Consider the following 24,578-nt stretch of genomic DNA (forward strand, 5'->3'; position numbering starts at 1 on the left):
CTTTACACACAGTCGTGCCCAGAATTTTTAATCCTTGCATCGCGAGCCATACATACATAACATGTATCTCGGTGTGTTTTGTGAACAACGTGGTATATGATGAGTGTAATTTCCAGAAATTTGGAGTATGAAACTATCTCCTTCATCAGGGAGTACAGTACAGCTAAACTCATTCATTTGAGAGCATCAAAGCCTATTTTGATTATATCCTACCGTTGCAACATTTGACAAAGATGTGAAGAAATACGATATGTCAATTAGCATTGTCACTAGACGTCATCCCTAACCAATGATGGAATCGTTTTCAGCCATGTTACGAAATGTGGTGGGAGTTTTGAAGTCGCTTTCTCATAATTAATGAAGATTTCTACATGGGATGGCTCAGTGTATCTCTGCATGTACTGTAGGAAATCAAAAGAACAATATGAAAAAATTACATAGATCGCGTAGTTTTTGTTACCCCAAAACCAGAAGTATGATCTTGTGTTTCAAGACCGTGGTGCTGCATAGTTTAGTCGGACCATCCTGCTCTGGTACATGTACAGATCACTATGGTGGGTTTTGTAGAGGCAGTGAATGATGTAATTCACTGCAGTCTATGTTTACCTCGAATCCCGTATTTTCCTTCAGAATTTTGTACATCAGGAGTGTTGACAATAATCATGATAGATAATATATAGGATTTTTATTTTTCATAAAACATAGACATGTAGACCCCTCGTAGTCAGACGTTTTATTTCTTACTTGAATGTGTGTTAGACCAAAGTATAAGAGCCAGATTTGATGTTATTAGAATAAAAATGATTTTAAGAGGACTCCTTGATTCCCAGGTGATGTTACCCACAGAACGTAATGCAGTAGTTTTTTAGGCTGCTTAATTTCTAATTGGCAGTGAGGTTTTCTGACGATTATCTAGCAGTAAGTTGTGTAAACGGTATTAATTCTGGTCTTTGAACAAAGAAAGAATGAAAGTTACACGTAGGCTATATTATTTTCTCATAGACGCATTCTCGTACGGTATATGCACCAGTATACAAACACATACATATAGGCTATATATATACATATGTATACATATACATACATACATACACACACACACACACACACACACTAATATATATATATATATATATATATATATATATATATATATATATATATAATGCATTTTAAATAGGCACAATAACCTCTTAACGTATTTTGGATACGCCTATCACTACAAGCCTTTATCCCGAGCATTAAATGAATCAAGTGTCACCTTTCGCGGCAGGATTCGACCCCACACTCGAGAGGGTCCATCGACCACGCACCAACACATTTTGCTATGAGGACGAATGTAAATTTAGTTCAAATCGTATGTACATATGCCTGTCATATTATTATTATTATTATTATTATTATTATTATTATTATTATTATTATTATTGTAATCCTGGTTGAAAAAGCAGAATGGTAGAACCCTAATTGCCCAGTAAGGAAAGCCGGTCAGGAAAGAAAAGGAAATTGAGAAGTAAAGAATAAACAGTGAAAGGTAAACATCAAAGAAAAACAACTAATATAATTAGCCAAGTTAACTGAAGGCAAACAAACGATGAAGTGAGACATATGTCGGCTTGCTTAGCGAAAAAGCATTTGCACCAAGTTTGAACTTCTGAAGCTCCAACGGTTCAGCGGGATTAGGAAGATCGTCCCACGGTTTGGTCACAGGAGGAATGAAACTTACAGAAAAATCTGTGGTACTGGACATCACAGAAGAAAATGCAAGACTGTTAGATTCAACTGCTTATTTAATACGGAGTGGTTGGTTAATGGTATAGTCTAGTTTAGGGAAATCTGAATGCAAAGGACTCTCTTAAACAAGATATTTTGAAATATCTAAAATACAGGGTAATGAAAGAATTGAAACATTTCCTCAAGATTGACAAGTCTCCAAAGACTTTCTCAGTGTACCGATTTTTTTGGTGCAGTTAAAGAAGAGATAAAGGATATGTTTCTCAAAAGAACTGTCAGTATAGATAGATTTCACTAGAACTGACCACATCCAGTTCACTATCATATCATAGTGATTGGTGGTGATTGTTTTTTAGGCTGAAATGGTTATAAAATCTGCTGATCACTCTAAGCAAGTATTTGCCTACTTCAACAGCCATAACTTTGACTTCCTCGCACAAAAAAAAAAAAAAAAAAAACAGGTTGAACGTCATTGTGGCTATTGATATTATATATATATATATATATATATATATATATATATATATATATATATATATATATATATATATATATATATATATATATATATATATCTGTTAAAAGTAACCATTAGAGTTTGTGTAAAATTGTTCGCATCTGTATTGGTTCCTCAAGGTGTTATCGCTAAAAAAATCTGATAATGGCGTATACAGGTATGGCAGTGATTTATCACATGTATGGTTGAATTAATGCAATGTATTTGTACAAGAGTTGTGAAGCTGCACATCGTAATAATAGAATTAGCCTGGTACACGGGGTACTGAATGGTATAGCCGAGTTAGTTTGCTGGTAGTCCGGACTAAGGTTCTTGGTGCGTTGGCTTTATACCCTGACGGTACTAACTTTGTTGTAATAATAGGGAGTTTTATTTTTTAGTTTTCCGCAAAAGAAAACTATTGTGCCGGCTTTGTCTGTCCGTCCGCCCACAGATCTTAAAAACTACTAAGGCTAGAGGGCTGCAATTTGTTACGTTGATCATCCACCCTCCAATCATCAGACATAACAAATTGCAGCCCTCTAGCCTCAGTAGTTTTTATTTTATTTGAGGTTAAAGTTAGCCTTAATCGTGCATCTGGAAACTATATAGGACAGGCCCTGATTAAAGGCTCATGGGCCTTGGCTCATATAGCGTTATACCGAGACCACCAAAAGATAGATCTATTTTCGTTGGCCTTGATCATACGCTGTACAGAAAACTCGATTGCGCCGAAGAAACTAATGCGCATTTTTTACTTGTTGTGTATTGTATTTCTCTGAAGTATAAAATTCTCACTTTAATATTATAGTGTCTAAATATTGTAATGTACTACAATAACACGTTTTGGGATTTATTACTGCATTGGAGAATCACGTCATTGAGGCGTGTACCCGATTTTATTAAGCGAATCATTGATACTGAAGGACGGAACAGTGTTTCAGCGTCTTAACTCTGCCCAAGGCCGCAAATGGAACTGGGCAAGGGTGACTTTACGTCCAGCTGTTGGTAATGGCCTTGGCCTTTGTCAGTGTCTTGATAAGTAGTAGTTTATTTTTTTTTTTTACTTGTTTTGGCCTATGGATTTGACAAGCTTGGGATGTTCATTTTTCTAAATAGGTTTTTCTCTTTAAGAGGCAGAAAGGTCTATCGCTTGCTTTGTGGTTAAGTCTGTCTTTTGATTTCCTTGTTGATTTTTGGGCCTGGGCTAGTAAGGAGCATCGGATTGTGCGTCTCATTCGCCTGAGCTCCAAAATTAAATGTAGCGAAAGCCATCGTAGCTTAGATCCTTTTTTTAGGTTCTACATTTTCTTTCAAACTCGTGTAAAGAGAGGCCGCGTTGCCCCAGTCTTTTGTCTTCTGCAGAACCCAGGTACCTACGGTACTTCCCCGACCTCTCTAAAAGTACCACACTGTAGAATTACTGGTCTCAACCACAGCCGCCACGTCCGAAAGCACCTTGGAATTATTATTTCTGCCCTTTCATCGGGGCACAGGAAAGAGGTCCTGCGATGGAATAACTCAATTAATGGTCAGAAGTCCCTAGCAGAGATTTTTATCAACTTTTTGCATTGATGGATCCACTTCAATTAGACTTTCGTCAGGTTCGTGACTGACGGATCTGTGTTATATTGTTAGGATACCTGCATGACGCGAGATATTTTGCTTGTTATGATGAGGTTTACAGTGAGCTTATTCAGGGCTTTTGACATTTTTTTTTTTTTTAATCCTTTTGATATTGATGCTTTCTCTCCTTACTGGTAGTCTGCTTGACTACTTTTGTCAAATTTTACAGAATCTCGCAGATTGTGCTAGCATTAACCGATGTGTAGATCAGCCAATCCAAGTTTTATATAATGGTGTAATATTTTTTGACACCGGCAGTTTTTACAGCGAACTTTATTATAGTTTTATGTAAATACTCCATAATTCAACTTTATTTTTCTTACAGTTCGAACTTCGCCAGCCTAGGCCTATATGCTGAAGGGGTACTTTGGAGTCGTCTTTTATTTCGCATACTTTACCTTGGGTTCGGGAGTATGTGGCTATATTCATTAGCAATGTCGCCAAGTATCCCCTAAAAAAATTTTTGGCCATCACGTTTGCATGTCTGGCGAAACGTATGTAATAGGATTAGACTGTCGCATTCTTTTTTGGGTCAGTGAAAATTGTAGGTGGTTAGGTGGTTTGTCGTTTTGCAAAGTTTGAGTTAAAACAATCTTATTTTTGAAAGTACCGCACTTAGTTTCGGTACAATAGTGAAGTTTCGGCAAGTTCTTTGAATGAGACGCATTGCTTTCTGGGTCTAAAAAGTGTCCGTCATCAGTATTAATTTGCTTTGATTATTCACACATTGGACTTATTAATGACATTGAAGATTGTATGGAAGCACTGTCCTCAGTGTAAATTTTTTATTTTTCGTTTAAACATTTTTTAACAGTACGAGTCAGAAATAGCCTACAGTTTACTGTGGTACATATAGAATTGAAACTCTGCTATGCGCTCAGCAGTGCCGAATGGAAATATAATTTTTTTTATATAAATTGAGATAGGAGGGAGCACCGATCTCTGTGTACTTCTTTACAAGAATGATAGGTTACTCCTGCAAAGGATTTGTCTTGCAGTAGCATGATTGTATCCATTGTGACAGGAGATGAATATGAGCTGGCAGTAATGACATCATGTATTTTTTTTTTTATAGCCCAGCACCCTAATCAGTATTGGAAGATAGGTTACCATTGACAAAATTTTATGTTCTTCCTATAGGTTAAAAACTGCAAATCTTTCAGTCCGACGGGTCTTTTTTTATTTTTTTTATTTTTTACCACTGTGGACCCTAGTTTAGGATTACACCACTTGCAATGTGCTTTACCTGGCAAAGATAATATTAAGGATTCTTTTTGTGTCTTTTGACTTGGCTTCCGGACGGGTCTTAGTTTTTTTTTTTTTTTTCTTTACCAATGTGGACCCTAAGTTAAGGAGGACACCACTTGCAGTATGCTTTACATGGCATAGAAAATATTAGGGATTCTTTTTGTGTCTCCTTACCTAGGCTAGTTGTCCAGCTTCTTCAACTTCAGTTTGCTAAAATCTTCCCTTTATTTGAGCACCAATCTTTGGGGCGAGACCAGTGATAGTTTAGAAATATGACTGATCTGAGCAAACGAATTACAGATGATTTTAATTCTACTAATAATTCTAGCATTCAGAATGCAGTGGGTATCTTTTTATTTGTATTGTGTGTAACACATATAGTCTGCGGTTAATGAACTCCACTTTTAACTATTATAGTAAAGTGGGGGAAGAAAAAAACAGGGGTGTTTGGGGCAAAAAAGTAACACCCCTTAGTCCTGCACTGTTACGAGATTTTTGTATTTTAGTGATATGTGATGTTAAACCAACTCTTCTAGTTTCAGAATTATATTTTTAATGTTTTTGAAACCAAAAAAATTATGACCGATATTGACCTTTACTGGAACCATAAGAAAAAGTTTGAAAAACTTTCAATTCACCTTCATATACTTTGAATTTTTTCCCCAGAAACATTTCAGGAGCATGATTTTGGGGAAGATAAATTCAGATGGTGTCCCTCCTCCTCCCTCCCTTAGTTGTTTTAAGGACAGAACTCTCCCTGGGGGTGGGGGTGATTTTTTCTACCCAAATATGTATAGAAAGTGGGGTAAGAAAAAATTCATGTAACTAATATTTTCTTGCCCCACCTTGAATTTTTCTTACCCCAATGGATGAATTATTCATACCCCACCGTGATTTTTTTCCCCCAAGATTAGATGAAACTTTGGAGGCAGGGGCTTTCAAAGAGCAACATTAAAGCAGGGTTTAAAGCCACTGGTATATATCCATTTAGTCCAGAAAAATATAACAGAGAGACTTGATCCCATCAAACTCAAAACATACAATACGTGGATAGAACAAGGATGTCCTTTGGATTCTAATAAGAACCCAATGCTTACTCCTCCCTCAAATGCTGCAGATGGCCAAGAAACAGACTTCCCTGAACAAGAAATTGATAACCCTACTCTAAGTGACTCATGGCAACTTCCTACCATAACACCAAGGACAGATTCACCAAGACAAGTTTTGAAATCACCACATACGTCAAGTCAAGCTTTCCCATCTCCAAGCACATCAAGGCAACCTTCACCATCTCCAAGTACATCAAGGCAACCTTCACCATATCCAAGCACATCAAGGCAACCTTCACCATATCCAAGCACATCAAGGCAACCTTCACCATATCCAAGTACATCAAGGCAACCTTCACCATATCCAAGTACATCAAGGCAACCTTCACCATATCCAAGCACATCAAGGCAACCTTCACCATATCCAAGCACATCAAGGCAACCTTCACCATATCCACGTCAATTAACACTCCTTGATGATGATGTGGTCCAAGAAGTATTGGCCAATGAACCCTTGTATGCCAAAGTATTAAGCTTTAGAACTCTTGTTAATGAAATACAGGCAAGAGCTCCTGAAAGAATGAAATACAATGTCCTCCTAACAACAGAAGAAACAGAGACAACATTGAGCAAGTCCTTCACTCCAGAGGAGATGTGGCGTAACTCCTCAGCAAAAGAAAAATAAATACGCATGAAAGTGAAGTGGTAACACAGAAGGAGTGTGTTGAGTAGCAGCCAAGAAAGAAGAATGAAGAAAAACAAAACCAAAGAAGAAACCAGCACAACAAAAAGAAAAAATAAAACAACACAACAGCAACAGAGTGACATTGAACCAACAACTACGAAGAGGAGGAATACATAGGTTATGGTAACACCTCATCAGGTATATCTTTGGAAGATTTAAGGAAGGAAGCAGAGGAGGATGCACCAATGGAAATAGAGGAACCAAATAACAAAAGGCAAAAATTACAACTCCTAAGGACACTAAGTTCGAAATGCCGAAAATAACTCGGGAGTCAGAGGGAAAATATTTTGCTGTATAATATACTGAACTCGCGTAACTTACTACTGGGGAAAGTCTGAGAACCTTTTCCAAGGAGGAAGGAGAAGTGTCAGAAGTGGAAACTAAACTTTCAAGAAAAGGACTATTGGTAGTAACCCAAAAATTGGTCGTGATCGAGAGGAAAACATGTGATGATGTTTCAGTTGTTTCTGTTCAGTATGTCTCTTTTGGGACCTGTACATCCAGAGATCACAAAATCAACTTTTTTTTTTCCGATGTAACTGTGCTCAGGTTACCTGAATAAGCTTCATAAAGCCTGTAAGTTGTAAATAATTCAAAAGCAACCTGTAAGTACGCAGTTTATGCTCAAAGATTTTTATTTTTAAATGAAACATGAACATTGTTTAGTTATATACTGAATATATTTTCTAATGCCAAGTTGACCCTTCCTAGATTATGATTTGATGTTTAAAAATAATTCATATTGTCATGTTATCATTAACTGAAGAAATGTCATCTTTATAGGATAAAACCAATAAAGATTTTTTTCCTTACATGTTTTTTTCTTCCCCATTTTACGGGAAAATAAATACACAAAAAATAACAAAAACCATATAAGATATTTTCCTAAAATAAAATCCTTACTAGACTTTTTGCTATAATTGATTATCTTTCAGAAGTAATGGTGAACTTGCCAAAAAAATTACATGGCTTTGTAGACCAAAGTTGACCAAGTTGTTATTTTCTTCCCCCACTTTACTATACCGTATAACACCTTTAGCAAGGAAACTCATATCAGCATACCTAATGTTGGTACTTGATTTATGTTCGATATCATTGCAAAATTACGTAAAACATATTTACGAGTCTAATACACCAATGATGAAGATAATGATAATAATGAAGACAATGCTTCAAGGTGGATTTCTTAAAAGGCATGCCTGAAATGTAACTGTTGCTCGTATTTTCCTCCACTTTATTGTAGCCGTGTGTTCTTGCGTTTCAACCTTTGTTATTTTTAAGTGACGTCATTTGTTCCTGAGGAGTTACCTTGTTATGAATTTTGCTCATCAAGACTGTTTCTAGCACGATGTCTAGTAGTGTTAAGCATAATTAACTAATTATTTCGTACGGTGCGGGACCTTGCAGTTTTATTTTTTTTTCTGCCGTTTAACGGTGGGTTTCAGTACTATTAATTTGTTCTAAAGGGTCCATAATAATATAAATGTTAAAGGCTCGCGTAATATTTTATAAAAGCTTTCGAACCTTTTTCTGGGTTCATCTTGATTCCAGAAAAGGGTTCGAAAGCTTTTATAAAATTTTACACGAGCCTTTAACATTTATATTATTGTGGACCCTTTAAAACATTTATGAACTCTCGTGATAGAGGGTTTTTCTCCCAACAATATTAATTTGGTTAAAACACGCAAGCAACTTAATTATTTATTTGTATTTTGATGGCTCTTGTTTGTTGGGGGAAATATGGACTCGGCAAGAAAAACAAAATTTTCTTGGTTCATTTTTTCATAGCTTTATAGCCTGTTTTATTTGTTGAAACGAATGGAACTGGCATGTCTTGAGTAATAGTTTTCTTCTTAACTCCGTAACAATGACATATATTTGGCTTACATCTCAAAAGTCTTTCTTTGTATATCTGTTACGTTAAAGTTTTGCGTAGAGTTATATCAAGTTATCGTTTGTAGATTAAAGCGTATTAAATCAGTTGTAGTGCAAATAGAAGATGAAAGGAGGCAGCACAAGAAACGGGACAAATAAAACAAAAATTGAACATCGTCTTCTCTTGTCCCGTCAGTGCAGGACAGGTCTTCTCTCATCATGTCAGTATTGGATAGGTGAATGATGTATGAGAGAAGATAGCTGCGATAGGAAGGGAGTAGCCCAGACCCCCGTCCACTGATGGTACATGAATGCCCCTAATAGACACTTCCATCAATCCGTCCAATTATGGATCGTGATCGGGACGGTCATTATAATCCTGAAACCCTCCCCGATTGACAAGAATCCATGTATGGCACTTGGGAACCACGCACGCGAATGGACCCTTCCTTACCTATTTAAGGATAATTTTGGAAGGGTGTTGTGTATTTAAGGTTAATTTTTAAAGGATACGTATTTAAGGATAATTATTAAAGAATAAATCATTACGGATAATTTTTAAAGGATATATATTAGGGCGAATTTTTAAGGATGCGTATTTAAGGATAATTTTGAAACGATATGTATTCAAGGCTAATTTTTAAAGGATATTGTGTATTTAAGGATAATTTTGAAAGGATGTTTTGTATTTAAAGATCATTTAAAGGATACTTATTTAAGGGTACTTTTGAAAGGATATTATGTATTCAGGGCTAATTTTGAAAGGATGTTAGGCTATGTGTTTAAGGCTAATTTTTAAAGGTTACATATTTAAGGATAATTTTTAAAGAATACGTATTTAAGGATAATTTGTAAAGGATACGTATTTAAGGATAGTTTTTAAAGGATACAGATTTAATTCTAATTTTGGAAGGATACGTATTTAATGCTAATTTTTAAAGATTACGTATTTAAGGCTAATATTGACATGATATTATGGGTTTAGGGCTAATTTTTAAAGGATATTTTCGTCAAGGGTATTCTTGTCATTGTGGCTGTATACTTAAGACTCCATAATGGGAACACATTGTGATGATATTGTGTCCTGCGTAATTTAATCGAGTGAATTAAGGGGTAAGATTCGGTGGACGAGTGCACGAACGCGGTAAGGGAAGGTCTCGATTGGAGAATGACCTGTTTTAGGGCCTCGAGAAAATTACGGGTTAGCGATGGAATCTCTTGTAATGGACGTGTGTGCGTTATGTAATACACGAAATTAATCTGAGTAATTTCGGATATTGATGTATTCCTTTACATTTGATAATAAAGGAAATGAATGGGGTAATTTTTTTTTTTTTACCTCCAACTGACTTGGTCCAGTTGATGAGGAATTGAAAAAAGAGGATCCGATGTTATTAGTATTTTCATAATCTTATGTTTTTGTAATGTTTTATAGTTCTTCATTGGGCGGGTCGATATCGGTCTCGGTTAGCACTCTCCTGGGCTCGCGTTCGATTCTCCGACCGGCCAATGAAGAATTAGAGGAATTTATTTCTGGTGATAGAAATTCATTTCTCGGTATAATGGTTTTAGTTCCAACAATAAGCTGCCAGAATACCGTTGCTAGGTAACCAATTGGTTCTTAGACACGTAAAATAAATCTAATCCTTCAGGCCAGCCCTCTCTAGGAGAGCTGTTAATCAGCTCAGTGGTCTGGTTAAACTAAGGTATACTTGTTTGTAATGTTTTATAAGTTGTTATCTTCTTGTGTATTAGTGTATCTGTTGCAGTTATTGCAGGATCTATCTCCATCTCTCATCGTATAGCGTAACTAGGCTATATCGAATTAGTTTTCCAAAACTTATGATTTCTTTTCCTTTACAGGCGCATTGAGTACTAAAGCGTCCAGGAGATCCTAACCAACGTGTGAGTATTCGCAGCAAAATTTTATTTATTTCTGTTACACATAATTGCCATTTATAATGCACCAAGTTTCATTTTCATTAAAGGGTCATGCTCGGAAATTACTAGCAGATGTTGGTCATCGTTTCCCGCGCTCGCGTGCGCACACACATATACAAACACATACACTCACACACACACACACAGGGTTTCTGAAATTCAGGTACGCATGTCTTTCCTGCGCTTTATCATCCAAAAAATCTTCACTCATCACCAGACTTCCGTCTAATAGTCCTCATCAAAGTATTTGTGCGTGAGAGAGAGAAAGAGAGATTTCATTTCGTAATCATACAACCGAATTCCGGCAGCTTAAGAGCTTTTAGTATTAGGACTTACACTTACACGGTATTCTTGGTTGTAATTTTTTTCCACCTGTTCTGATCTCTGTTCAAGCTAATATGCTGTTATCTGGTTCCTTTTAATCCGACTTTGAGTTTGGCTGCTGTTGTGTTTTTAGCTTTCTGAAAGGAAAACTATTGTGCCGGCTTTGCCTGTCCATCCGCACTTTATTGTGTCCGCACTTAGATCTTAAAAACTACTGAGGCTAGAGGGCTGCAAATTGGTGTGTTGATCATCCATCCTCCAATCATCAAACATACCAAATTGCAGCCCTCTAACCTCAGTGGTTTTGATTTATTTAAGGTTAAAGTTAGCCATGATTGTGCATCTGGCAACGATATAGGCCAGCCACCCACTGGGCCAGGTTAAAAATTTCATGGGTCTGGCTCGCAGCATCATACCGAGACCACTGAAAGATAGATCTGTTTTCGGTGTCCTTGATTATACGGAGTACAGAAAATTCGATTGTTTCGGCGAATTTTTTACTTTTTTTTTTAGGCTATGTGTTGCAACCGCTCATTCACCAAAGTGAGTTGTCTAGTATTTGTTAATCTCTAGTTCCTTTTGAATTCGTTCTTCTCGTGCTTCTTTACGAATGGGTTTGTGGGGAGGGGTGTGTGGGGAGGTAAGGACGACTCGGGTGTAAGGGGGCAAAGGCTTGCGTATATATTATAATTACAATGTGCATGCGTGTATATCTTTTGAGCATGTTTTACAAACGCGTAGTATTCGTGAGTCAGAGAGGAGAATAGGAAAAAAATGACGATTTTATCGACCTTGGCTTTCTCTTTCAAGTGTCAGATGTTGATGATGCAGAATGGACTCTCATCACCATGAAGTGCTCTGCGTTGCATTTTAGCCTTCAAGATCCCTGTAACATTTTTTATTCTAGTATTCGGTCTCTGCATCGTTTGTCACCTGTTCAGGATCATATCTAATTTTACCTTTTGCAGTAATAGAGAAAGACCCATTAGGTGAATTTCGTGGGTTTATTCTTCTTGTTATATATAAATATTTTTATGAATTGTTATTTGCAAAGTGGCTGTATTAATTTTAGTTTTATGTAAAGGGAAACTATTGTCTGTCAGTCCGCACGTTATTCTGTCCGCACTTTTATCTGTCCTCACTTTTTCTGTCCGCCCTTAGATCTTAAAAACTACTAAGCCTAGATGGCTGCAAATTGGTATGTTGATCATCCACCCTCAAGTCATCAAACATACCAAATTGCAGCGCATCTCACTTCTGGCACCGCTATAGGTACCAACAACACAGCCCACCACCGGACTGCGGCTAAGAGGTTTGCGGGCCGTGGCTGGAGCCACCACCGGACAGAAAACTCTGTTGCGCCGAAGAAACTTTGTCGCATTTTTTACTTGTTTCTTCTGAAGATATTTGTGATATGGTTTTCAGTCCGGTGGCGAACTTCCTTTGTCCCTGGGTCTTAATCCCGTTGTTGGTGCTATACTTTGTGACCTTTGTTGGTAACTCCACGTGGTCTTCTCTAGTCCGTGGGCTTGTTTCAGTCTAGGGATTCTTAGGTGTTGATGAAACGGATTTATATACCTGATGTGAATTCATAATCGTATTGTCGCAATGAGCTTTTTAACTTTCTATAAATGAAAACTCTTGAGATGGCTTTTTCTATCCGCCCACATATCTTAAAAACTGCTGAGGCCAGAGGGCTGCAAATTGGTATGTTAATCATCCATCCTCCAATCATCAAACATACCAAATTGCAGCCCTCTAGCGTCAGTAGTTTTTGTGTTTCTTAAGGTGAAGTTTAACGAATGATAGTGCGTCTGGCATCGCTTTCAGGAGGCGTCGTCAACACACTTTCACTTGACCGATCTGGGGAGCGACTGAGCGCTGCCGCGGTCGTAGCTGAGAGTTTCATACAGCATTATACGTTGTACAGAAAACTCGATTGCGCCGAAACTGCTGCGTATTTTTTACTTAATTGTTATTATTAAAGAGCTTTTGACCGGTGACTTGAACTTGCCATCTAAGAGTTGGAAAATCGCAAATTACATAAGATCTTACAGGCAGTAGTGGGATTTAATTTTTATAGGTGTTATATCTTTAATCTTTCTTTATTCTTTTATGGGGCATCCAACGATTCCGCCAGCCAAGCCTTCAAGTCTACTGTGTGTAAAAGAGTTCCATTTGTAGCCATACATTCTTGAGGCAATGTAACAACAAGACCTCGGTTGTAGCTAAAAAGAAAGTGAAGGAGAGAGTGATATAGAGTTCAGTCGTAGCCTAAACAATTTTTCTGGGTGTGGCGGTTGTTACATGATGTCGATCATAGGTAACGCCTCGTAGCTGTTTCTGGGAATCGTCCCCTTTGAGATGCCGAGGGATCAGAGATAATGCTGATGTGGAGGAAATGCCGCTCTCTTTCCAACGGCTGTTTTTTGTCGCGTCTTTTGAGGGATTTCGCTTCTCGTTGGGGTTATGTTGTTATCTACTGACATGAGTCTCACTTCATGGTTTATTTGCTATTTATCTGAATTCTTTCTCTATTTATCTGGTCGGGGTTTCGCTGTTATTTTTCTTTTGCAGTTTGGTCTTAACTTCTCTACATTGGCTGCTCTCCCTGCTGAGACTTGCTTTTCCAGCTAGCTATGTTTACAGCTTGGCTTATAATAATAATAATAACTAGGAGCATTCCTCTGTTCATTTTTGTATGTCTGGCTGTTAGTTAGCTGGATAATTACATGAGAGCAAGAGAACAGATTGTGATGAAACTCAATGAAAGCATTTATGGGGGTGACCTCGAGATGGTTAACTTTAGATAGTGTGCATCAAGGTCCTTTAAATTAACCTTTCATCCTCCTGGTGGGTATCACGTGATGAATGTTTCGATCAAGTTTCGTCAGAATCTGTTTAACTATTCTCGAGATGTTAAAGCATGTATAAATACGGGTGAAAATTATGAGGGTTGGAACTGGGGAAGGTAAGCACTCTCTAGTAACCACGGCACTTCCCCTCGATTATATATGACTGTAAGGCTAACTGAAACCAGGGGTTCAAACGTTGTTGGTTTTGCGACCAGTTTTAATCAAAAGAAGTAAAAATATATATTAGCTGGTACTGGTTGCTGTTTTCACAGATACTCCTGTTACTGTCGTATTTGTATGCAAGACCAAATTAAATTAGATCTGAAGAGATTTGCGTAGCTTAACTTCCCGCACTTACGCTGTACAGTATGTGGTGTACATACCCTAATTGTTAGTATACTGTACACAAATACAAAGTACAGTTGATCTTGGTGGGAGAGGCACGGAAGTTGGCTATAGTGTCCATTCACGGTACGCCAGTGATGCATATCTTTATTGCCTAATATCATTGAAATAGGGTTAACACTTCTTTTTGTAGAACTGATTAAACGATGGGATTTGCACACGGCGCGTTTGCTACAGATATGATAAATCGGACCTCTTTTTGACGATAAATTTTCTTCCAAAATTATGGCGCCCCGAATTATGGGAGAACCAACATGAGTGTGGTCACTTTCTTCGTTTCCTGGGAACCTCACGTTGTTGTCCCTTCGCGATCCCTCTCCTCCCCCCCTCTCTCTCTCTCTCTCTCCTCTCTCTCTCTCTCTCTCTCTCTCTCTCTCTCTCTCTCTATTTTTGTAGAATTCCCTCCGATGATGAATGACCTTTTGGGAGCTTCTGTGCGTCTCTCTCGCCTCATTACACACCGCCCAAGTCACCCATCCACCCACGCCCTATGCCCTTATTAGCCGAAAAGAACCTGAGAACCTTTGGTTTGGGGGCCAAGGAGAGCTTGTTGATATAACATTTTTATTTTTTTTTATATTCCAATTCGGGATGTATGCATTTTTGCCTTCATTATGTTTGTTCTTCGATATTTGTTTATGTTCACTTCTTCTGTCTTGAATGTTATTGCTTTGGTTAGATGAATGAGTTTTGAGTCCGGGAATTTAGAGATGTGGGGTATAGAATAATTTGCCAGCCTTTATACTCTTAATATGGAGGGGAATATTCTGGTTGAATACATCACAACTTTAGTATGGAAAGGAGGATCCAGGTTAAATCTGTCGTAACTTCAAATGAAAGTTGCTATGAATAAGTGTTATATGATTCCGATATTCGTGTAGCCTACTCCGATTGGGTAAGGAATTGGTAGTGAAATCCTTTAACTTCAGAAGTTTATGATTTGCTGTAAGGATTGGAATGTTCTTGTATAACCATTCGCTAGCACGATCGTGAATAATTCTGAAAATTGTACTGGGGGATAGGCCTATTGTTGGGATTTGTACCTGCCCGTGAGGTGAGTGGGAGAGGGATTTAGTGTAGAGATTGTGAGAGGGAAGGTGGGTGGGTGGGAGAGGTCAGAGGGGGTCTTGGGGGATTACTGTTTCTTAGAATGTTCTTATTGTATTGTCCAAGGGGCCTAAAATGGCCTCTGCTGCTCCGAAAGAATTTGGTAATATGTTCTCTCTTTCCCTTAGGTGATTATTTCAAGGGGTGTTAGAGGCTGTTTTTTAATAGTAATTGTTTGTATAGCGGTGTCTTGGGTGATTTATTCATCGCATAATAGTCTAATGTTGTGTTTACGGCCTGTGGGAAATTTCAGGTAGTTTCTTAACGTCAGTCGTTGTTGTCAGTTGATCTTTGAAGAATCTCTCTTCTTCTGCTTGGCAACCTTCAAGTGCCCATAGATCGTGGCAGATAAGTCCCATACGTTATCTACCGGGCACCTTGTTTACAAACGGGATGTAGCATCGCTGATAAGTTCCTGCGAAGGTCATATTTGGGTGGTTTTTATTGGCATATGTAAGGCATTTTTTCTTTCTCTTTCTCTATACTCACAGGTAAAAGTGAAATATGCATGTTCTTGGATGCCCACGAACCAAGATCTGATTTGACTGGATCATTTCAATAATATCAGTTCCCACCCTCTGGAATATGTCTATTAGTTACATCAAGGTAGCCCTTTTGGTGCAATATTTCAAATTGTTATTGTCGTGGGAAATCAAATTTTGATCATGTTATTCAGTCTGATATGATAATTTTCCTTGAACAAGCAAGGATGTAATGCAGGTATAACCCATTTGTTATAGATTAAGCTGGCTGTATGTTAGCATAGGCTCAGGCTTCTGAAGCTGTCTGTAATTATGTAGCAGATTGATTGCAGAGATGAATACATATTATCATAAACTCAGGATAATTATTTAACAGTAACAGACTTTTTTTTAAATTATTAGATTACTAATTCCTCAGGCTAGCCCTGGAAGAGTTCTTTTGACTTAATGGTCAGGTATAACTACTAAGAAAAAAAAATGACATTCTTGCTCTTGAACTTGCTTTGGTAAAAGTTTAAGAGGTTGGTGGGTGTACTGTCGCATGTCTTGGAATTTGGGAAAGCAAGCGTGTGAGAGACCTCGGCAAAAAAAAAAAAAAAGTTGCTGCCTTGTAGGCCTATAGGCCGTGCGACGAAATTTCCAGTGTGAAATTGATGAGGGCGTCGAGCATGAGTTGGCTTAAATGAAGCCACTGAATGACGTTAGCCCAAGGTCACTGGACTGGATTTATATTCCGTGGGTAACAAAATTGCTATGGTATTTTTCCAGATTTTTCTTCTTCTTCTTCTTCTTCTTCTTCTTCTTCTTCTTCTTTTCTTCTTCTTCTTCTTTTACTAGACTTAAAGCGATCGCTTGAAGTATTTAAATAAGAAAAGAAAATTGGAATCAGGTAAAGTCACGAACAAGACATACGATAAGTGGTAACTATCCTTCCTTCCAGTTGTAGTATAATGGCGTGGGCATTACACTTATACGAAATGTGCGTGTGTGGTGGTCGAGATGATAAGATTTTAAACATTTATCTAATTATCGACCTGCATTAATGTTTTTAATTTGTGTAATTTCCAACACCAAATCAATAAATGATAGTCGCGAATCATTTTATAATCATTCTTCCTTTTCTCCAGGTACAGCCACAAAGCTTGAGAACTCCGCCTAAAGTTTCTCCCGTTACCTTCAGCAAGTCTTCGTGGCATTTGCCTAGTCATTATTTGGCTGGGTGGGGTTGTGTGTGGTGGGGGGGAGGGGGGAGATTAAATGAGGGTGATATTTACTGAATTATAAAGCCTAATGCTTCGTAATGATCTTTTCTGTACAGACTTCGCTACTTTTTCATGAGACGCAGGTTAGATGGGTCTCCGTTGTGAATTTGTGTATAGTATTTCATTTTAAAGGAGCAGCGATTGTTGAGTACCGGAGGCAATCAAGGTAATAGGCTTTCACGCCCATGTATCCTTTGGTTTTTAGCCAGTTTTTTCGACGTCTGTGTGTATGCATGTTTTATCAACATGGTCAGAGGTATGCGTTGTTTTGAACTTCGTGTTGATTTATTTATATATTTTGCCTTAAGAACAGAAATAGGTACCCTTACTTAAAGGAAATTCCCATTCGGGTACACTTCTAGTGTTACAATCATTGAATGAGCCAGGAGTTCGAGGTCGCTTGAATTTTCATTGGTTAATCTACGAGTATAGACACTGGTTTACGGTGGTTTGCCTTACAGAGTGACCGCTGGCAAGTTATGTATGCCCTTCACGATACCCGATGAATATTAGCAATACTTCCATAGAATATTTGAAACGCATTCACATAAGATTCCTTGTGAATGTAAATGAAGTTTCTTATAATGTAGAGGGCCTCTCAGGGGTCTTCGTAACACGCTAGGCAACTTCTTCCCACATTTAGTACCTCTAAGGAAATCGATAAACCTTGAATGGCACGGTTTAGTGGCTTTTCTTCTTTTACCTTCAAGCTTTGGACTTCTCCTCCTGCTTCTGTTTTTCTTGATTGACAGACTTTCGTGGTTAAGTCCGATTACTTATCCATTCTTTTTCTTATTTTCTCCGGGTCAGAGCCAGTAAAGTGTGTTAGGTTGCCTGCCCCACTGGTCATTTCCCTTATAAACTGGCACGCCGAAGATATAGTTACTGAATATTGAAAGAAGACAATAGAAGAAAAAGACTGTCATGGAGCATTAAGGAAGGAGAGTGCGCGTGTGGTCTCAAGATCTGGCAGCCCATGAAGGAAGACAGGAGCCTCATGAATGACGATGGTGGTGATGATGATGATGATGATGATGAGTAAGACGATAATAACGGGGATGTTGCTTGGAGAACTTGAGAACAATGAGGTCATTAAATCACGAGAGAGATAGCAATCAGCGCTCCCCTACCCCCATCGAAACGAAGATGAGGAGGGTCAACTGGACATTGGCGATGCTGGCGGAGGGCGAATGTAATGGCCGGATAGGCTTACCCCGAACACCGTGATGATAATGATGGGGAAAAGGAGCTCTTCTGAGGTATGCCTCTGCCATGACACTATAGGCCTTAAAAGGGGGTTTTTAACGTCTCGCCCGTAGCGTAAAGGATGAGAAGGCAGCAAGGAGGACCTGAATTGTTTATATCTGGAGGATTCCTGGGATGCCTGAGTTTGTCAGGGGTTATTTATACCCCTAGGTAGGCCTAGGTAGGTTTGCAAATTAGGTGTACAAGTCTGTAATCACGATTTTCCTTCACTGTCGTACATCTGAAGTTGAGACTTGGAGGTCATTCAAACAAACTTATAGGCTTACGTGGCAGATGTGATTGGACGTCGTTAATTGGTGATCGTCATCCAGATTGAATTGATATGAGATAGCTATCTCGTTAAGTCACGCCGTGCCTCTGGGTTGAATGGGATCTTTGAAACGACTTCCTGCTTTTCTCGGTTGGAGTGTAACCTTTCTTTACGGGAATGTTGGTTGTGAATCAGCACGGCATTCCTTATTGAAACATAGATATAGTTTCCATAAATGTAATGTGGAACGAGGTTTAGTCTCTCCACGCTGACGAGGAACTCGCTCTTACTTTTTTTGCCTCTGGAGATCCATCGTCATTGGCACACGCCGTTCATATCCTGTATTCGCCCTAACACTTAACACCAACATGAGCTTGTCACGAGGTGTCAGCTTAGGTCAGCCACGGAATTGATAATCGCCATTGCGATCTAACCTTCGCGGCGTTTTGCGGGAGGCAGTGTGTTTAACCCGTGCGGTAAAATGAAGCGTGAGCTGATAAAGTTATTTTTGCAAAGCACGCGAGACCTCGGGCTATGTTCAGAAATGCTAGGGGTGAAGGGGCACTTCCCCCCCCCTCCCTTTTTTTCTCTCTCTAATTGACACTGTTGACAGTATCCTCTAAGGGTTCATGAATATCTCCAATGATGTCATGGATTCGGTCGTGAAAGGAAAGAGTTGTGTTTAGATGATATTGTTTCTTTGCGAAATGTTACCTAAGCATAAGTGGATTAGACACATCTTGGATATCTTCTTTTTCACTCTATGATAACCCATCAGTTCTTGATAAGTGCATCTGGTAAAAGACTCAAGGAAGACTTGGTAGTGAACTGTTGGTACGTTCTGTTGAAAGACTGATGCCAAATCTCGGTTGTAAGCAAGGATTTAATCTTTATGCACTCAACCCTTATTATTATGTTAATTAATGTAGTTGTGTAAATACGGTACATACTGCAGGTGCGCGAGCGCGCGGGCGCGCTTGTGTGTGTTTGTGGATGTGTGTATGTATGTATGTGACTAGTATTAAGTATACGTGTCCGGGAAGTTATTATTAGATCTTGCCATTTAAAGGTAATAATATGGGTAGATATACTTTTAAAAACACAGACCTAATTTACATGACCAGTTTTACTTTAAATGGTTCCAAGCTTATCCTGAGCTGCTTGATAGCTAACGATTCTGAACTTCTTAACAGCATTTCTGTTTTTCTCAAAACTGTCTTCTAACGGGTCTTTAAAAACAGTATTTAAGGCTGGAAGGTCATATATCAAGAATGTCAAAAACAAAGGTATTGAAAGGAGCCATTGTCTTGTAAGTGTCACTCATTGTGTAGGAGTCAAAATTCTTTTGAGTGGAAAAATTTATATGAGAATCGGGACATGATAAAAGGTACTCGTGAAGAATGACTGTGCCGATTAAAATTTCAGTTGAATTGTATTAGAAGGAAAAAACAGTAAGGATGTAATGAGTCGAGACTTAAAGTTTTTTTTATATTTTTTTTTTTATTTATTTTTGACGAAAATCGCACAAATTGATAGTTGTTACGTCATTGTGTAGGTGTCGTTTTGTAGGTTTTTGTTTATGGAGCGTGAAAGGTAAACGAATGTTATTGTTTAAGGATGACAGTCTGTACACGTAATTGTTTTATAATTATTACCATCTGAACATTTTAGAATGTATAGGCCTACACACAGAAAAATAGTATATACCGGTTTCTCTTGACAAGAAAAAAATACATAGGATTCCCTCAGTGGTCTTAGATCAAGTGAAGAGTTTTGATTAAGTAATAAAATGTACCACCTATGGCTACGGGGTCATGTTAAGAAAGGGCCTGGTATGATCCTATCTGTATGAATACCAAAAGGATCGCCCTTGTAGTATAGCAACTGGCGGGTGTCGTAGATGAATGATACGATCCTTCTCTCTCTCTCTCTCTCTCTCTCTCTCTCTCTCTCTCTCTCTCTCTCTCTCTCTCTCTCTCTCGGGTGAATGAATATCTGGCCGTCATCAGTTTTAATGGTGGATAGATTTTTTGTATCTCCTGCTAAGGCTTAGGTATGATGATCATAGGCGTTCTTTACAACACATCATAGACTCATCCGTGTTGAAGATCATCGAGGTTAATCGTGATGCCCTATGCTCTTCGTTTAGCTTTTCCTGTATTCTTTTTGTTTCATATATATTTGTGGGGGCGGGGTCTGTTTTCCCTTTACCTCCTCTTCTTTCTAATGAACACCATATTCTTTGGAAGCTTGAATTTCAAGTCAACGGCTCTTGTGGGCTTGTTCCATATGAATAGGGTTCATCTCCATAAATAATAATAATAATAATAATAATAATAATAATAATAATAATAATAATGTTGTTAACCATTTGGTTTCCCAGCAATTTTTCCACCATGGCTGACCCACCTTAGTTGAGTAACCACCAGTTTGATAATTTCGTACTGAGGTCAACAAAATTCTTCAGGCAACGGTGCCATGTCGTTTCCCTTATATGGGATTGAGCTCCTGTCTTTCAGTGTGTCGTCAAATGTAAATGATATGAAATACGGTGCTTTGGCTGTGGTAAGAAATAAAATTAAATGACTTTTGAGTTTTGTCGATTTGTAAAGGATTAAATAATTGCCGTCTTAGTCACGAAACCTAAGTGAAATTTGATTCCATAATATGAGCATTGCAGCCGTTAAAAATTTAGGTAAAGTCATAGGTGCCAGAACGAAATATGTTATGTTGGTCCAATTCCAGACATTAGTGGCTGCTCATACGAGTAAGCGCCGTAGTGGCACAAAACTACGTAGATATAATGACAGACGCATGTAAATACAGTAGCCTATTGGTACGCTGTGCAGTTCGCTGTTGTAGTTTTAGCGGGGTTCATAATCCATGGAGAAAGAAAGAACTCAGTAATAGATTAGCGTATTGTCCTCTTCACAAAGCTAATGTAGCTCTAAAACTCGCCACCTTTCATCAAGGCAGCATCTGCTATAATGTGTGTAATACCGTCTGTAATATTCCGCCGAGAGATTTCATCTTTTTATATTTATTCTTACAACTCCAGGAGGTACGTCATTGGCGGCGTAAGGCAAGTTTATCAGATGTTAGTTATGTAATAAAAAAAATGCGAATGAGCGATCTGAAGATTATTGGATCATATTTCAGATAAAAAAAACAACCTCCGGAAGAGCGACGACCAATCACACGATCCCCTGATAGAGCGCAGGATTTATGAATGAACTTTAAAAGCGATAAGATAGGCCGGCAGACGTCCTATCTGGCTGTGAGTGGAGGCGATCGAAAAGGGAAATCGCATTATGGCAGTGGGTAAATAACGAGACGTTTGACGGTGTAGTTGTGATGGGAAAGAAGTAAGAATTCCAGAGGATTCTGCGCCCCCTACAGTTTAAGAAGGCGATTATAGCCAAGGTGAGGAAGACGATGTGGCCTCTTAAGATGACTGGTTAGACCGGGAGTCTTTTCGGGATTTGGGACGATGGCGTCTCTTAATAATTCTGGTTACGCTGGGAATGCTGGGAGTTGTGGCTAGGAAAGATTCTAACGTAACTGGTTATAAAGGGAGTTGGTGACGATTCAGCTTTTAACATGACCAGTTATTAGGGGGAGCTGTGACATGACTGGTTAGATTGGACGTGTTAATATGACTGGTTAGAAAAGGAGTTAGTGACGATTGGGCCTTTTAACATAACTGGTTATAAGGAGGAATAGTGACACTAAGAACCTTTAACATGTTTGGTTTAAAAGGGAGTTGGTGACGATTGGGCCGTTTAACATGACTGGTTATAAAGGGGAGTTGTGACAATGGGATCCTTTAACATGACTGGTTATGAGGGGGAGTTGAGACAGCGTGAGCCTTTAACATGACTGGTTATAAGGGGGAGGGGGGTTTGTGACAGTGGGAGCCTTTAACATGATTGGTTAGAAAAGGAGCTGAGTAATGACGACGAGAGCCTCTAGCATGACTGGTTAGAAAGGAAATTGGTGACGATTGGGCCTTTTAACGTGACTGGTTATAGGGAGAGTTTAGTATTGTAGTGGAGATGAGAGAGAGTTGGTAGGTTGGGTTACTGATGCTTTCGGGAGACGTAGTGTCTCGCCTTGACGGAGCCTTTGTTATACCGCCTTTCTCGTTATCTTTCTTTGATAACCCAAAGTAGTAGTGATACAGAACTCTCTCTCTCTCTCTCTCTCTCTCTCTCTCTCTCTCTCTCTCTCTCTCTCTCTCTCTCTCTTCGGAATGATGTTGAATGTTATTGTCTTATCGTTGGCAGAGGGATTAGAGAGGAGACCTTAGGCATCCATGGGAAGATGCTGATAATATTTGCCGAGTGAGATGATGTTTGGGTGATGCCAGGCCCCGATAAAGTCAGATAACAGCGAAAGGACACGGGAAGAAGTACTTGACATCTTTGATGTCGCCGCTGTCATGATTGTGATTTGCACTGGGAGAAAAATGGTTCTTTACGCCGATGTAGAAAGCATTTTAATATTTCAGTTGACATTTTATGCATTTTAATCAACTGGGTAAGGTAGAACTGGAAGTATTTTTGTTTAGGAATTTTTTTCGTTTTATGTATTGCATTGTTGATAATCCAGTGGATCTAGAATGCTATTGCACTTCTTCATACATAACAAAATGTTCTGCCCTGAAGGTGCCGTTTTCTTTTGCCGAAAACGTGACCGAAATTATTTCTTAAAAGGAAGTTGCAAGACCACTTTGAGCGAAATTTTACCCCACCCCCCAACCTAGCTGCATTGCTTACCCTACTTCCTTTTATTCTTCATGCTTTCCCATTGGTGTATTCCTGCTTACCTGTCCAACGTCTTGCCTTCATCCAGTTTTCATATTATTAAAGAGTAAATCCCATTGGCCAGCCTGCGAGTCAAGGAATGGGATTCGGTATCCGCCGATTGACTCGTTGCACTGTATGTTTCCATATATTTTATCCCTGTAAGTAAGGACGATAGTCTACGCTCTGTAAAACTCCGCGTTTACACCCATGCCCTATAGTCCGGCACAGCCGGTCCCACCATTGGTCTCTTCATAAGTATGAAGACTGAAGTGCTCGTTCGAGTTTCAGGAAGGTACGTAACGTCCCTAGCGTTAGGATGTCCCGTCTCGACCTTCTTTCACAGTCCCCTAATTTTGACGCGAAGAAAATAGCAGTCATTCTTTCGTGAGATGCGATGAACGTGAATTTGAAGCTTCAGAATTTAGATGCCAGGAAATAAAGTGCACATGACATCGTCATTGATATATATGAAAGAAGGCTGAATGACTCACTTTGCAGAACCGCCCGATCAAACGTTAAAAAGGCGTTGCTGCTTCTCTTCGAGGTGCTTGAAAGAGGTGGCGTAAGTATTGGAGAACGCTTTTGAAGCAGCAAGTGAGAGTGATCCCGGGGTTGGGCGAGGTAGGAGAAGAAGCATTGTGGGTTAGGCTACTTGACGGCATTGAGGGGTTAGTGGTAGGAGCGTTTGTCCACTCCAAGTTGCGTTTTTTGCTGGTTTTGTTTGATGATGTAACTCTAGACCGGTTTATCTCTCTCTCTCTCTCTCTCTCTCTCTCTCTCTCTAACTGAACGTTTCTGTTAAAGATCCATGTGCTTCAGGTGACCTACCGTCGGCAATGGGTTATGTACATGTTTGTTGGTCGACTTTCGTTGGTTGCAGACGGGCGAAGGAGGGAAAAATTCACAGACCGTCAAGATGTTTACCATCTTGTCATTTTAAAATCATGGGACCTCGACGAGGTAATCTTGACTGAACCAGGGCGAAACCTTTCATGTTCTGCTGCTTAAAAGAATTTTCGTGCTCGCTTTCTCTCACTTGAGCCTGTCATGCTGTGTGGCCTTGTGCCGTTGCATCAAATAATGACCCGAAGGACACTAATATTTT

At 38.9% G+C, this 24,578-nt stretch overlaps 1 protein-coding gene across 4 annotated transcripts in view; it reads left to right on the top strand.

Moving 5' to 3' along the window:
- LOC136835956 (cyclin-dependent kinase 6-like) overlaps positions 1-24,578 on the top strand; it is a 541,856-nt gene that overhangs the window by 198,012 nt on the left and 319,266 nt on the right. For 3 of the 4 annotated variants that reach the window (XM_067099858.1, XM_067099855.1, XM_067099854.1), the window contains one exon: positions 10,637-10,678. The exons of the other annotated variant lie outside the window; for it this stretch is intronic. In XM_067099858.1, the coding sequence (XP_066955959.1) occupies positions 10,637-10,645 (9 nt within the window). In that variant the 3' untranslated portion in view covers positions 10,646-10,678. The remainder of the gene's footprint in view (positions 1-10,636; positions 10,679-24,578) is intronic. 4 annotated transcript variants of the gene reach the window in all.

This window comes from Macrobrachium rosenbergii, chromosome 55 (genome assembly GCF_040412425.1).
Source record: "Macrobrachium rosenbergii isolate ZJJX-2024 chromosome 55, ASM4041242v1, whole genome shotgun sequence".
Lineage (NCBI taxonomy): Eukaryota > Metazoa > Arthropoda > Malacostraca > Decapoda > Palaemonidae > Macrobrachium > Macrobrachium rosenbergii.